At 34.1% G+C, this 16,829-nt stretch overlaps 1 protein-coding gene across 1 annotated transcript; it reads left to right on the top strand.

The window, feature by feature from the left end:
- Positions 8,374 to 9,410, top strand: LOC109361817. Its single transcript, XM_019607354.1, has 2 exons — positions 8,374 to 8,714; positions 8,843 to 9,410. The coding sequence occupies exons 1-2, from the start codon at positions 8,374 to 8,376 to the stop codon at positions 9,408 to 9,410; spliced, it is 909 nt and encodes a 302-aa protein (XP_019462899.1).

The raw sequence follows: 16,829 nt of genomic DNA on the forward strand, positions 1-16,829 counted from the left end.
TTATTTATGGTAACATTATACTTTTATTCTTATAACTAAAAGAAAAAAGAGAATTTCTCTTTCCATTAATGGAGAGAATCTTGTTCCCATTTGGATGGGCTTGAAACCATTTAAAAAGTACTTTTTTTGCAAGGTACTTGGAGAAGCTTTAATATTCTAGCTTCTGGAAAAACTAAAATGCACCAAAAGAAACTGCTTTTTTTCAGTGGCTGAAATTGTTTACATTTCAATGGCAGAGCACTTTTGGGCATTGGCTAAAATTGTTGTTTCAATCTTGGTTGTTCATTTATATGCCAAAACATAACATATGAAGGAGGGAGAAAAAATAACTTGTTGAAGGGAGTTACTTTTTTAACCATGTGCTTTGTGAATTACAAAACTGTAGAATCACATACCTGAAACCACAATAGAAGTTTCAAGACAAATAGTTGGTAAAAATTAATTTTTTTTAGTAATAAGTTGTTGGTCTAATAGTGTAATGCCTAACTAGATCTTCCTATATGACCAAAAGGTTAAATATTCAATTCTTGTAAGTGACATTTGTTAGGAAGGACAACCACACATTCTAAAAGGGATTAATTCATTACCTACAAAGGGTGGTTAAACTTTTTGTGCTTGAAAAAACACCTGAGAACTGAAATCTCTGAAGGCAGAATGTCCTAAACAAAATACAAAATTATTAATGTGAAAGGAAAAACCAAAGGACTATATCAATGGATATAATAACAAAGAATCTCCAGCAAACAAGTTCACATAAAAATTATCTACTTTATCAATAGTAGTTGTTACAAATTGTAGTAACAAAAAAGAAAATGTACGACACGAAGTGTAAGTTAAGTTCTAATTTTTAATTGAACAATAATTATGAGTTAAACAAACATTCATAAAGTTTAAATGTAAATTAAGTTTCCGTTAGCACTATGCAATTGCAACTTTGAATAAAGGGTGAATTTTTTATCCAACGTTAAAGACTTTAATAATGTTACTTAATTATACACTTACATGTCATTAAAAAAAATTTAATTCTCATACTAGTACTTCAAAAAATAATTTTTTTTTACATATGTAGTAATACATAATGGGTGACGCTTTAAAAGAAAATCCCTACTAATAGAACATTTTAAAATTAAACTCTAAAGAAAGTTACTTATTTATTTTGATTGTTTAGTAATTTATTTTTCTTTTCTATTTTGAGCAATTCTCTTAATTTGTTTGAAACATTATTTTTGTTGAAAAATTATAAATCATCCTTACATATTATTGGAAAATTTCATGGCATGTATTCTTTTCTTCTTGATTAATTCAACCAGAGGTTTGAGTATTTATACAAGTTGAGACTCTAACTTGATTGGTTGCTTAAGAAACAAGTAACAACAAAAATAAAAGAGAAAACTCTTAACAAACTTAACTACCCTAACTAACAAAGATAGAAAAGGAAACTAAGCTAACCTAAAGAAAATTAGAAGGAGAATTATGAAATTTTATGGCCCATGGCCCTGCTAATATGAGTCAGGATTGATTCTTATGCGTCATGGCCCATGGCCTTGTCCTTGTGCACCACTGTCAAATTTGGTGCACCATGGCCCACGGCCTTGTCCTTATGCGCCACGGTCAGATTTGGTGTGTCATGGCCTATGGCCTTGTCCATATGCGCCACGGTCAGATTTGGTGCACCATGGCCTATGGCCTTGTCCTTGTGCGCCATGGTTAGATTTGGCTTGCCTGTGCCACATTTGTCTCAGTCAATATTTAGGCCATATGCGCCACAGATGCCAATATGATGCGTATGATGCGTGCCAGCATTGTGCGTGCCTTGGTAATGTCTGCCTTTTGTGTCTTAGTCATGCGTATTGTCTGCTTCGGTCATGTTTTCATTTTCTTTGGTCAAGGTGCAATTTCTCTCGGTCAATTGTGGTTTTTCTTCGGTCAACTGGTCCTTGTGGTTTTTCTTCTACCTCTAATGAAGACCTTGCTATTGTTGTTTGCTTTTTGGACTTCCAAGATATCAATAAGTCACCAAGGAAAACACAACAACCACTGATTGATTTTCTTGAATCCACACAAGCTGCCCAGTTTGAGTCACTGATGGCTTTGATCTGCAAAGAAGAAAAAATAGGATAGAACAACCTTGTCCAGGATGGATTGCCCTTTATATATTCGAGCACTCTAGTTAAGGCTTTGTGATGATTGATAGTAGGTGCAACCATAAATTGGCTTGGTTGTTGAACTGCAAAAGTTATGCCAGGCCTTGTGTTAGTTAGGTATAATAACCTACCTACTAATCTCCTATAACAAGCAGGGTCAGTGTAGGAAGGTGAGTTATTTTGACATATCTTGGTAGTTTTAACTATGGGTGTAGGGACATGTTTTGATGCAAGAAATCAAATATTAGAAAAGATGTCAAAACATATTTCCTTTGGCACAAGGTTATACCACTCTTTGTCCTAGCAACTTCTAATATCAAGAAATATTTCAAAGTACCTAGGTCTTTAATTTTAAAATGTTTTTCAAGGTAGTGTTTGACCCTTTCAATTTCACACTTATTGTTGCTAGATAATATCATATCATCTACATAGATCAGAAAAGCGGTGAAAAGAGATCCATATTTCTTGGTGAATATGGAATGATCATGATGGGATTGAATGTATCCTATGGATAATAAGAATTTTGAGAGTTTGGTAAACCACTGCCTTCGTGCTTGCTTTAGTCCATATAGGGACTTGTGTAACATGCAGACCTTGTTGGGTTGGTTGGTAACAACCCTTTGTGGTATAGTCATATAGACATCTTCACCAAGGTCACGATGAAGGAATGCATTATTCACATCAAGTTGGTGAATGAGCCAATCCTGTGACGAGGCTATGGCAAGAAGAAGCCTTACTATGGTTAGTTTTACAACTGGGGCAAAACTATCAAAATGGTCTATGCCCTCTGTTTGATTGAACCCTTTTGCTACAAACCTCGCATTATACCACTATATGGAACCATCTGATTTGTACTTGATTTTTATACCCACTTGCAGCCAATGGCTTTCTTATTGGATGGCAGATCTACTAGGCTCCAAGTCTTGTTTACTCAAGAGCATTAAGCTCATTATGCATTGCCTCTATTCAATGATGTGAGGTGATGGCTTGATTCTAGTGTTTTGGCTTATTGTGAGCACTGATGGACAAAATGTGTCCTAAGTGTGCAGGAGATATAGAGTGATAGGATAAAACAACTAACAGAGGATGAGTAATGGTGGATTTATTGGTGTTAAATAGGTGATAGTGGAAATCCTTAAGATAGGTGGGTGGATGCCTAGTACGACTTGACCTTCTTGGGCTTTGTATAGTTTAGGCATCTTGATCTAGGTTAGTGGTGCTAATGTTGGGTGCACCATGGTGTGAAGAAGCTTGGTCAATTATGACCTCTGCATGGCTAGCACTAGTCCTATTGTGATTAGTGGGCATAGATCTATACATAATGTGTGGATCATCTAAGAAGCTAAAAGTATTTTATGTGTTTATTGGATCAATGTTGATGTTGTGCTCTGTGCTTCTATAGGGAAACAAGTGCTCATAAAATATGACATGCCTAGAAGTGAAGGTTTCTCTAGTTTGTAGGTCAAGAAGGACATACCCTTTTGTTCCAAGCCTGTGGCCAAGGAATATGCACTTCCTGGCCCTGGGGTCAAGTTTAGTTCTTTGCTGAACTAGGGTAGAAGCAAAATATATGCATCCAAATACCTTAGTTTCAAGGAGATTAGGTTGCTTGTTAAGCAAAAGCTCATAGAGAGTCTTGTGATCTAAGACACGACTATGCAACCTATTTATTAGGTAGGCAACATGTAGGACAACATGACACCAGAAGCTCCTAGGAAGCCTAGATTGGAAAAGAATGGTTCTAGTTATATACATTAGGTGTCTATGCTTTCTCTCAACAACTAAGTTATGTTGGAGAGTTTCAACACATCTGGTTTGGTGAATCATGCCATGGTCTTTAAAGAAGATAGACATGTTGAACTCAACTCTATTATGAGTCCTAACAATCTTTATTTGTTTAAGAAACTGAGTCCTAACCATTTTAACAAAGTCTTGCATCAACCCTCTACATTCAGCCTTATATTTCATCAAGAATAACCAAGTATGCCTAGAATAATCATCAACAACACTTAGAAAGTATTTGTGCCCATGTATGCAAGAAATAGCCAAAAGGCCCCATATGTCCATGTGAACAATATAAAAAATATGCATACTTTTACTCATGTTATTAGGAAAAGGTAATTTAGCTTGTTTTCCTAAATGGCAGAAATCACAAATCTTTTATGACTCAAATTTAACATAGTCATAACTCTTTCAAACAAAATTCAATACATCATGAGAAGGGTGACCTAATCTATAGTGCCACAAAACAAAATTGTCAGCTTTGCATAGGACATTAACATTGTGCTTATTAACCATGCATTTCTCAAAGTTTCTCCTAAGAACATATAGATTGTTTTTAACTTCAACATGTCCAATCATCCTCAAGGTGCTTATATCATGAATTGAACATTTTGAATCATCAAATGTTAGTAAGCAATGCATGGAATTTTTCAGTTTGTATACTAAAATGAGGTTGAACTTAAAGTTAGGTATACACAACACATTATGCAATATAAGAGAATTTGACAAACTAATAGTTCCTGAGAATTTTGCCAAAGTGATAGTACCATTTGGAAGATTGATCACAATGGACTTGATGGAGTGAAAAACATCAAATTCCATTAAGTTGGGGCACACATGATCAATTGCCTTTGTGTCAAGGATCCAAAAAGAAACATTACCTGGAATTTCCCGTTTCTGATTCACAAAATCTAAGTTGGAGTCATTTTTTAGTGCTGAGTTTATGCTCAACTGGTTCATATTGTGCTTAGTGATTCTAGTCCCATTACTTTTGAACAGAGAAGCTAATTAAGCATATTTCTTGGGCCCGAATTTAAAATTCATGGTGCTTCCTTCTTATTCGTGAGAGTTTGCATACTCATTCCTTTCATCATTTGAAGCATCGTTGTTTGATGTTATGGGTAGTCTAGGCTTGCTCTGTTGCATGTTTGGTGGAAAACCATGCTTGAAATAGCATGTCTCAATGGTGTGTCTTTCTCTGCCACAGAATGAACACATCTTGATTCCATTTGGCCTAGTGCACCCATAAGTCCTTGCATTGCCTCTACCTCTGCTTGGTGTAGGGTTTCCTCTCCCAAAACCAATTCTTGGCCTCCATAATTGTGTCTGGTTCTCTAGAGTGACTTGTGGTTTATTGCTGGCTACATTGAAGAGTATGTTGGGATTCAAAGAGGTTGAGCCAAGAAGATGCCTTTCTTGTTGAAGAATTAGGGAAAAGGCTTTGTTTATTGAGGGCAGTGGTTCCATCATCAAAATTTGTGCTCTTGTGGTGCTAAAATCATCAATCAAACCTTTTAGGAAGCAGATCACATATTTTGTCTCATGATGATCCCTTATTGAGCCAACCAATCCACATCTGCATTTGATTTCATACATACACGAAGTCATTCGTCTGAGTGAATCAACTTCATCCCATAATATCTTTATGTCAGTGTAAAGTGCCATTTTGTGAATGAAATGTAAATGATTTTGGGGCACTTAGTATGTAGTCATGATGCAAATTATGTACAACTTCCAAGAACTTAGCTTAATTTTGTCCTGTTTAGGAATTACATGTGTTTATGTCCATTGCAAAATAAGAAATAGAAAAAAAGAGGAGATAAATGAGAAATTTGAGGTTGTTGAACATTGCACCCCTCGCCCAAGCGAGGTGACTATCGCTCAAGCGATAAATCAAGGAAAAATTCTGAAATCCTTACATGTCCCTCGCCCAAGCGAGGGTCTCTCGCTCAAGCGAGAAGTGAAGAAGAAAATATCATGTTGCCCTGCCTGGCCCTCGCCCAAGCGAGTTGTTCACGTTGAAAGTGATTATTTCTCTCGCTCAAGTAAGAATCTCTAGCTTGAGCGAGAGATCAGAAGTCTGGAACAGATATAGGTAGTTATGAAAAGCGAAAGGAGTTATCCAACCATTTTCCAAGCTTCACACGCGAATTTTTAGAGAGAGAAACACTAGGGAAGAGGAGAGAAGTCGTGGGAACAACTTTAGAATCAAAATTTCTTGTAATTTCTCATGAGAAGAATGTTGTATTGGCAAGGATGAGTGGCTAGTTTACTAGTGTTGGGATTGAAATGTAATCTTCTAACTTTTGTACTTCTAGATTCAATTCTTTAATATATTCAATTATTGTATTTTTGGAAGTTTATCCCGTGCTTAATGCTTGAATTTACTTTGCTAATGAATTTTTATTTTAGATCCAAGTTGAACTCGGAAGTTGAACTTGGTATCGAATCTAGTTTATCTTCCTTGATACATCATTGCTCTAGGAATGGACAATGATGTATGAATTGCTTTTAATTGAACTTAAGGCTAGATAATTGGTTAAATATCCAAGGAATTGATTTTTTAGTAATTATCTAAGGATTTTGTACTCAAGGATTTTATATAAATGATTTGAAGAAAATGTACATCAAAATCTGTAACTTCAAAAGTTATACGGAATTGAATCTAAGGATTGCAAAGTGAAAGAACGATGAACTTCAATCCCAACTCATTTAATTTCATAGTTTAATTTTTACATTTTTATAATTTTATTTCAAAACCTCAAATATTGTAAATATATACTCAATTTACTTCTGTGAGAAATAGTATAAATCCACTTTGCTATTTGAGGATGATATCCCGATATTTACTAGATTTTGTTACTTGAACGATACGATTCACTTGCCATACCAAAAATATCAATAAGTTTATGGCGCCGTTGTCAGGGTGCAATGAGCGATTTATATTAGTTCTATACTGAGTTCATTGAGTATTGTGAATAATTATTTTTTTTAAATTTTCTTTTTTTAGTATAATTAATATGTGTGCTAACCCTTGTTGTAGTCTTCTTATTTATGCTTTTGTGAGGTAAGGCTACTAAAGAACAGTTAAAGTTTAATCCAGAAATTGAGAAGTCAGCCAAGAGTAACCGAAAGAAGGCAAAAGAGAAGTGGAAGCAGGGTAATCAGGAAGCACAATGCAGCTCTCAACAATCAACAATTTCATAGCCTCAATTAGACAAAATGGAGAATGCCAACAATGCCACTATGACTAATGAGAGAACTAACCCTCCAAGGAGGACATTAGGTGACTATGCTATGTACCAAGGTCTGTGACACTATTCCAGTATTGTCATTCCACATACCGAAAGGACAATGGAGATCAAGCCCGTATATCTGAATTTGGTCAGTGCTCACCAGTTTATGGGGAAAGATTGTGAAGATCTGTATGCTCATCTGGATAATTTTTATAAGCCGGTGACAACAATGAGCTACAATGACAATGAGAGGGAAGCTGCATATATGATGCTCTTTCCATTTTCTCTCATTGGTGAAGCTAGGGAATGGCTCAAATCTCACCCTACCCAAAACTTAACCAACTGGAGTGATTTGGAATCAGAGATTCTTACCACCATTTAGATATGTGCACGCCAAGTTTGAAATCTCAACATTCAGACAAGGTAAAGAAGATGCATTTTATGAGGCTTGTGAGCGTTTTTAGATGATGTTGAGAAAATGCCCCAACCATGGTTTTGAATATGTGGACCAACTTAATATATTCTGCAATGGATTGAAGCCTAAGACCAAGATGATTTTAGATGCAACAACATGTGGAACAATGATGGCTATAGATACTGAACCAGCCACAAGAATCATAACTGCCCTATCCTCAACGGATAGGCAGGCTCAACACAACAACAAGACAATATAGAAAAAGGGGGTGTTAGATCTGAACACTGATGATGCTATTCTGGCTTAGAATAAGATTTTAACACAACAGATTGAAACATTCACTAAACAAATGTCAAAGCTTCCTCAACAGCTAAATGTGGTACAAACTTCTCTAGTTCATCAACTAGTGTTATGTTGTGAATTATGTGGGGGTGATCATGCAATTGGTCATTGTTCTATGCCTAGAAATAATCCATTGGAAGAGGTTCAATATATGAATAATCAACCTCGTCAAGGAAACTTCCCCAATAATGCTTCATATAACAATCAATTCTCACAAGGTTGGAGGGGAAATCAGAACCAGAATTATGGTTGGAGGTAAGAAGCAGGACCATCCACTAGGCAACCACCGTTTCAACCATCATATCAACAGGGTTCACACCTACCATTGCATGAGAGAGAAACAAAATTGGAAGATACTTAGGAGAAATTCATGTCAGTCTCCATCACAAATCAGAAGAATACTGATATTTCTATCAAAAATCTAGAGACACAAGTTGGGCAATTAGCAAAGTAGATGGCAAAACAACATTCTGATCGTCAACAATTTTCCGCCAATACCCAACCCAACCCTAAGGAACACTATAAACCTATCACTACTAGAAGTGGGAAGGTAATTGGTAGGGGTATTGGTGAAAATTTGGCAGTTGAGGAGAAAGTCATTGAAGAAATAGAGGTTGAGAAAGGAGATAATGTAATCAGAGAAGCACAAAAGGATGAAAATGTACAGAAATATGATAGAATTGCAAACAAGGAGGAATCAATGAGGGAGAATAATGACAAGAGGAAGAGTGATCTGCCTCAACTAAAAGATCTCCCTTATCCTAGGAAACCTTCTAAAAGAGATAAGGAAAGACGGTACACTAGGTTCATGGATTTATTCAAGAGCCTATAGATCAACATTCCCTTTATGGAAGCTATGGAACAAATGGCAACATATGCAAAGTTCATGAATAATTTTTTGACGAAGAAAAGGAAGTTTTTAGAAGAAACAGAACATTGGAAGCTGGATGTAATGCTATTATTCAGAAGTCTTTACTTAAGAAGACTAAAGACCCATGCAGCTTTACAATATCAGTCACTATAGATGAGTTATCTTTGGGGAAAGCACTGCTTGATTTGGGTGTTAGTATTAATCCAATGCCCTTGTCCATGTTAAAAAGGATTGGGGATCTAGAGATAAAGCCTACCAGAATGACACTGCAACTTGCTGACAGATCAGTGAAGTACCCATATGGAGTTGCTGAAGATGTTCTGGTCAAGGTGGATAAATTGTTATTCCATGTGGATTTCATCATAATGGATATTGAAGAGGACATTAAATTTCCTCTAATTCTGGGCAAGCCCTTCATGAAGACTGCCCGTGGGATCATTGATGTGGATGAAGGTAAGTTGAAAGTGAGGGTACAAGACCAGGAAGTAAATTTTAATGTATTTGAGGCAATGCAGCATCCAAAGGACAAGCAACACTGTTTTAGAGTGGATGTCATTGAGGAATTGTACATGCTTGATGACATTCACCTGAGTAGAAGTAGTCCATTGGAAAAGCTTTAAAAGGAGAAATTGAAGAAAGCAATATAGAGGAGAAAAAGATGATTGAGACATGTATGGCAGAGTTGGATACATCCCGAGATGTTGCATCTGGTCAGAACCACACTAAGAAACTGGTCAAAGGTGGATTTGAAACTGCTTCCTTCACATCTTAAATATGTGTTTTTGGAAGATGGACGAAAGAAACTAGTCATAATCAGCAACACATTATCATCTGCAGAAGAAAAACAACTGATAGATGTGTTGAATAAAAATTAGGGGCTATAGGTTGGACCCTGCTTGATTTGCATGGAATAAGTCCTTCTTATTGTATGCACAAAATTCATATGGAGCAAGATTATAGACCGGTAACTTAACCTCAAAGACGTCTCAATCCAACAATGAAGGAAGTAGTTAATAGAGGTGATGAAACTATTAGATGTTGGGATGACTTATCCCATTTCCAATAGCACATGGGTGAGCCCGATTCAAATGGTCTCGAAGAAGGGGGGAATGACTGTGGTAAAGAATGAGAAAAATGAGTTGATTCTTAGTAGAACAATCACAGGCTGGCAGATGTGTATTGACTACAGAAAATTGAACCAGGCTGCCCAGAATGATCATTTTCCTATGTCGTTCATGGATCAGATGATTGAAAGGTTGGTCAAATAAGCATTCTATTGCTTTTTGGATGGGTACTCATGATACAATCAGATTATTGTGGATCTAGATGATCAAGAGAAGACGACTTTCAATGTCCTTTTGGAATCTTTACATACTGAAAGATGCCATTCGAATTATGCAATGCACCAACCACATTCCAAGTGTACATGTTAGCTATCTTTTCTAATCTGATGGAGCATTGTATTGAAGTATTCATGGGTGACTTTTCAGTCTTTGGATCGTCATTTGAGAATTGTTTAGCAAACTTGGACATCATGCTGAGGCGATATGTGGAAACAAATTTGGTTTTGAATTGGGAGAAGTGTCATTTCATGGTGACTGAGGGAGTGGTCATGGGGCACAAGATCTCTTCCCGGGGAATTGAGGTTGACAAAGCAAAAATTAAGGTTATCAAGGAGCTCCCACCACCACTTAATGTTAAGGGAATTAGAAGTTTCCTTGGCCATGCAGGTTTTTACAGGCGTTTCATTAAAGACTTTTCTAAAATTTCAAAATCACTCAGTAATCTACTTAACAAAAAGTCAGTGTGGTATCATGTTATCCATCTATCACCTTCCTTAATTGAGTGAAGTTTTTGCAATACACCTGACATCCTAAAGTAATCACCCTTTCAGTATCTTTCTTTCAGGTCCGACCATAATTCTTGTGCATTGTCTATGTAAATGGTGCTTTGTGAGATCTGAGTGGATAACAATCTTGTGATCCAAGAGATCACTATGGTGTTGCATCGTTCCCACATATCAAAATTGGGATCTGTGGGACCTTCTGATGTGATGGTTCCATATATGAATTTGTATTTTTTTCTTGGAGAGTAGTGCCCTCTTCATTGACCTGCTACAAGTGTGGTAGTTGGTTCCATCCATTGGAGGTATTACCACGATTGCTCATGGGCTTTCTCTAGGATGCAGGTAGTAAGGATTCTTTTGTACATCATAAGTGTTGCTGATGACTTATAGTTCAATATCTTGACTTTCGCCTTCTGCCATGACTTTGTTGTAGAAGATAGGATTCTGATTTGAAGAAGGAGAAGGAGGAAAATGACCTGAGTTCTTGATCTATTGAGTAGAGACAGAGCACAACATTTAGGATGAATGTTCTGATTCCATATTGCAAAATTTTATGTAATGCATTCTTTTCTTCTTAATTAATTCAACCAGAAGTTTGAGTATTTATACAAGTTGAGACTCTAACTTGATTGGTTGCTTAAGAAACAAGCAACAACAAAAATAAAAGAGAAAACTCTTAACAAAATTAACTACCCTAACTAACAAAGATAGAAAAGGAAACTAAGCTATCCTAAATAAAATTAGAAGGAGAATTATGGAATTTTGTGGCCCATGGCCCTGCACATATGAGTCAGGATTAATTCTGATGCGTTATGACCCATGACCTTGTTTTTCTGCATCACAAACGGATATGGTGCGCCATGGCCCATGGCCTTTTCCTTGTGTGCCACAGTTAGATTTGGTGCGCCATGGCCTGCGGCCTTGTCCTTATGCGCCACAGTCAGATTTGGTGCGCCATGGTGTACGACCTTGTCCTTGTGCGCCATAGTCAGATTTGGCTTGCCTAAGCCACATTTGCTTGAGTCAATATTTTGGCCATATGTGCCACCGATTCCAATATGATGCATATGATACGTGCCAACCTTGTGTCTGCCTTGGTCATGTTTGCCTTCTGTGTCCTGGTCATGCGTGTTGTCTGCTTCGGTCATGTTTTCATTTTCTTCGATCAAGGTGCAATTTATCTCGGTCAAGTGTGGTTTTTCTTCGGTCAACTGGTCCTTGTGAGCTATGTTCAGTACATATCCTCCTAATTATTACATTGGTGAAGTTTTGAATGTTTTGTCAACAATGTTATTTTGACAATCAATATGTGACAATATTAAGTTGCCCTTTGAGTTATGGATAAATTTTTTGATATGAGATAAAAGAAAAGTGAGTAAACAAAAGAAATCATTTACGTATTGTAAGATAAGTTGTCAAATTCTAGTTATACATATAACATAACATAACTCTTGTTCTTTATAGTCAAGACACTGATGCAATCACTTCTTCATATGCATTAAACTCATTGATGCTTGAAAGCATAGCTGGCGGCAGAGCAAAGCATATATGTTAGAATGGTTTTAGGATTTTCTCCACCCATTACTTTGAGAAAAGTTTGAAACAATCATTGCAAGTGAGTAATTGTTTCACCACATAGCAATTTTGCCCAAAATATAATAGTTTGCCTATGATTATTAGGAGCATATTTTCTGTCCCAAATATTGTACTACCTCTTGTTTCTCATTGGTCAGAAAATATAAAGTTAATATATTATTAATTTAGTTTTTTTTTATGACCAATGAAAAACAGGGTTACATATAGTGGTAAAATGTTTTGGACAAAAGATGTGACTCCATGATTATAAAGTCCAATGAATACTTTCAATGGTTGATAATCTTTATTTGTCTCGTATGTACTGTCGAAAGTGACAATATCTCCAAAATACCTATAATATTAATGATTTGTGCATCTGCCCAAAATATATATGTCATTTGATCCTCAACATCAATTTGAAAGTCATAATATTAATCATGTGTGCATCTGCCAAAATATATAGGTCACTTGATCTTCAACATTAATTTGAAAGTCATAAAAGAATGATGGATTTTCATTTTGATGTTTGAAATATATGAACAAAGCATCCACTTCACTATACCTTAAAGATTGTGTCCTTTTGCTTAAAATATAATTCTTACAATCTTGTTTGGTATAACCAAGAATGTCCATTCCACCTAATTACTTATATACAAATTCATGAAAATCTTTTGTCTTTAACTCGGAATTATCAGCCATATAAACTTGTGAAGCTTGTGACATAGATATGTATCAATGAGAACGAATCATATGAACATATACTAGTTATTGAAGAGGAAGATTATGTTCAGCTACAAATGCCACAACATTGTATTTAATAACCTTTCAATCAATGGAAATAATCATATATGATTCACATCCTCTTCTCGTTTCTACTCTAGACTATTTTGTCAACTGATCTTATTTATAAACACATCATTTACCCTCGTTGGAGCATGACAATATTCTTGAAGTCACAAGCCCACCTTTTTTTTCTTCTATTTGCATATTCTCGACGAATGCCAAAAACAATTCAATTGTACTCATTATAAAAATCATAGGTATCTACCTCATAATCAAACTTCATTTCGAAGTGTGAAGTATTGTCAGTGATGCTCTCTTCTATTTGTTGCAAAATATTTTCATAAATACTACTAACCAATTTCTTTGGTCCTTCGACAATCATGTTTTCTAAAAATAATAGAATCATTGGGTTAATGATCCTTAATACAAATTATTTATAGTCTAGATTAAATGAATGCAATTGATTCTAGAGGAGCAAAAAGAATAAAGATTTGTAATATAATATTTATGAATAGATAGACTCAATGATATGCAAGATTTGTAGGTATTTTCTCAAACAGATCACACATGACACACTTATTAGGCATTTTCTCAAACACGTAAAACTCATAAACTAACTTGTTGATTTATAAAGAATCAAACATGTCTAGAATGAACATTTTTTAGATGAATATATATTAAAAACCAGAATTTAATGAGACGAAATATAATTAGTTTCAAACATAATAAATGGAGGAAGATGCGATGAATACCTACGAAGGGGCGAAGGTAAGGTGCATATCAAGGAAGACACTGGCATTGTTTTCATTTTCTTCTTATTATTGGGTTCCGGTGAGATTTTGCTCTCTCATTGCTTCAAACCCTCTGCCTCACTCTTTGTTTCTGTTTTTTATTTAATTAAATATTAAATCAAATTTTATTTTAAAATCTTAATTAGTAATTTAAAATTAGGACAATTGTCATGATTTGTAGTCTACATTGGCCTCTCCAATACTAGAGAGGAGCCACACTAGGTTAGATAATGCAAGGAACATATTTAAAACAAACCAATTTAAAAATAAAAAATAATTTAGATTAGTATAGACTATGACATGGTGGCAACATGACACTAGTCTTATTAACGTTGGTAACATATCGGTTAGAGTATTAGTATAATAAAACCATGATTTTCTAATTAAGTTACATATTGATTAAGATATATATATTATAATAAATATCATAAATTATAAATATAATTTTTTTTTTGTAAGATATAACGTGACTATGGAAATGGTTAATAGTTCACCATCTTACAAACAATTCACTATGTTGAAGTTTATGATAATAAAGATTGATCAAACTCAAATATAAGTAAATTTAACCATATATATAAAACACCAAAGAAGGATTACTAATAAGAGTTCTGAATCTTCGGCATCTCAGTAGTAAAATAGTGATCTAGCAGGTCATGGTGGAAACAGGCCAAAACCACTTATCATGGCCTACTACTCCGTCTCAATATGCTAAATTAGACTAGGCTTTTTCATAAATAGGTGATGCTCAAACTTTAAAAATGTATATTTAGCAAAACTTGTCAAACTTTAGATCATCTAAAAGATCGGTCTATTTAATTATATTATAATAATATTCATATTATACTATTTTAATATAAGTAATATTATATATGTGTATGTAACTTTAATATAAAAATTTATATAAAAAATAATTTCATTGTTAGGGTTATATGGGCCAAGTTAAAAGTAGGCTTATTAACTTATTTAAATATAAATATATTGATCTATTTCAAGATATTATAGTATAACATTTATTTAAATAGGCTAAAATATGTGACTAAGTTTTTAAACATTTTAAACTTAAGCTTTGAATTTTTAAATAGGTAAACAAGTTTGGTCCATGATCATATATGTTGTATAAGCTCGGTATATTTAAGGCAAATACTAACTTATTTCTACCCTTATTATCAAGTCAGGAAAATGGAATCACGTTGATACCATGCAAAAGATTATGATGGTAAAGATTTATCAAGTTTAAATATATGTAAGTCCAATTAATTTATTATATAGACAAAAGTCATTACATATAATAAGATAATAATGACTCAAATAAAACTAACAATTAAATATAAAGACAAAATATAGATAAATTCAAATACAAAAAATCTTAGATAAAATAATATTCTATCAATTCAAATATGATCTAACATAAGTTATAAACAACTACCATATATATTTTAATACTGTAGTAAGATACAACTTAATTAGTTTTGATTTAATTACATATTCATATAATTATCATATTGTACGGTACCGGTAAGAGAATCAGTTTGGAGTCGGATAAGATATTTATAATTAGGGGTGAGCATGTATTTATCTATATTTTGTCTTCATATAATTATCAAATTAAGCGGGATTGAAAATAATGATATCATTCCCGAACCTGTCGCGTTTCATGTAACCTGAACCTGATGGGAACCCGCCTAAAACATGTATTTATATATATCTATGTTCTATATATCTATGTCATATTTATACATATATGGGTTTTATATATGTAATATTGTAATTATATATATATATTAATCGGGTTCGGGGTGGAGTATCAACTATACTAAACCCGAACACAAAAGTTGAACTCGGGTAAAACCCGAACCCAATCGCATCAGGTTTTCTCAGTTAAATTCGGGCGGGTACCCATGGTTTCGGTTGTAACTATCATCTCTACTCACTCGTCATGTTCATATGTGTCTCTATTCAAAAGTGTACAAATTAATGTCACTTTTTTTGTCAAAAGTATCATTGATTATCTAGTTTTTCATCACATATACTTGATTAATAATATACATACATATATCATTTTATATGTAAAATTAGATATTCATAATAATAAATAATATTAAGAAAACTTTATCTAAAATGAGTATGCATTATATTTAATCGGGTCTAGTATCTGGTTCGGGTTTAAAGACTAATGAGGTCGATATTTAGGGTTGAGTTAGCATCAGGAGTAGGGTCAAGTCATGATTCAAAAAATGACTCGACCAATATCTAGGATCAAATCCTGATTCAAAAACTAATCCGATTAACATTTAAGATCGGGTAATGGACAAACTTTAACTCTTTACAACCCACTTCATGCTTACCCATATTTGTAATCATGGTGGAAAGGAAGAAATCTACAATGCACCCATTGCTTTTATTGGTATAATGACAAAATTATGATAGAGATTTATTGGTTATGACTTTGGCACTTGTGACAAGGGAGGGTGTGGTTATTCTACAAAGGGCAATGGAAAATGAGAGGAAAATGAATGAAGTGGGCTGAGCTTATCGTAATTGCCAAGAAATTATTGGTTGAAGTTTCAAGGGATAAACTAATTTGGAAGCATTAGAGAGACGATAAGTTCATTGACCTAGAACCATAAGTTTCGAGAGTTGGTAGTGTAATCTCCCTTCAATTAAATCTTTAAACATTATTATTTAAAAAGTTTGTACCAGACTAATTTGGAATTGTTTTTCTTGTTACTTTTTCCTTATAAGTTTTTTTAATAAGCTAAGCTTATCTAGCGTAATTAGTTCATGGAAAAAAAAAGTAAGATAAAAAATATAACATATTCTTTATTAGTGTAATATTTATACAATATTATTAAGATTTATAGAGAGTGATTATATCATTTATCATTTATTTATAATTTTTATTTGAAAAATAAAGAATAATTAAATATAACAACTATAAAAATCATTCATACTCAATGTATATAGATTTTTTTCTTATTATCTTACGAAGACGTAACACACGCAGATGATAATTTGTAATTTTTTGGTACATATATTTATTA

This window comes from Lupinus angustifolius, chromosome LG12, assembly GCF_001865875.1.
Source record: "Lupinus angustifolius cultivar Tanjil chromosome LG12, LupAngTanjil_v1.0, whole genome shotgun sequence".
NCBI lineage: Eukaryota > Viridiplantae > Streptophyta > Magnoliopsida > Fabales > Fabaceae > Lupinus > Lupinus angustifolius.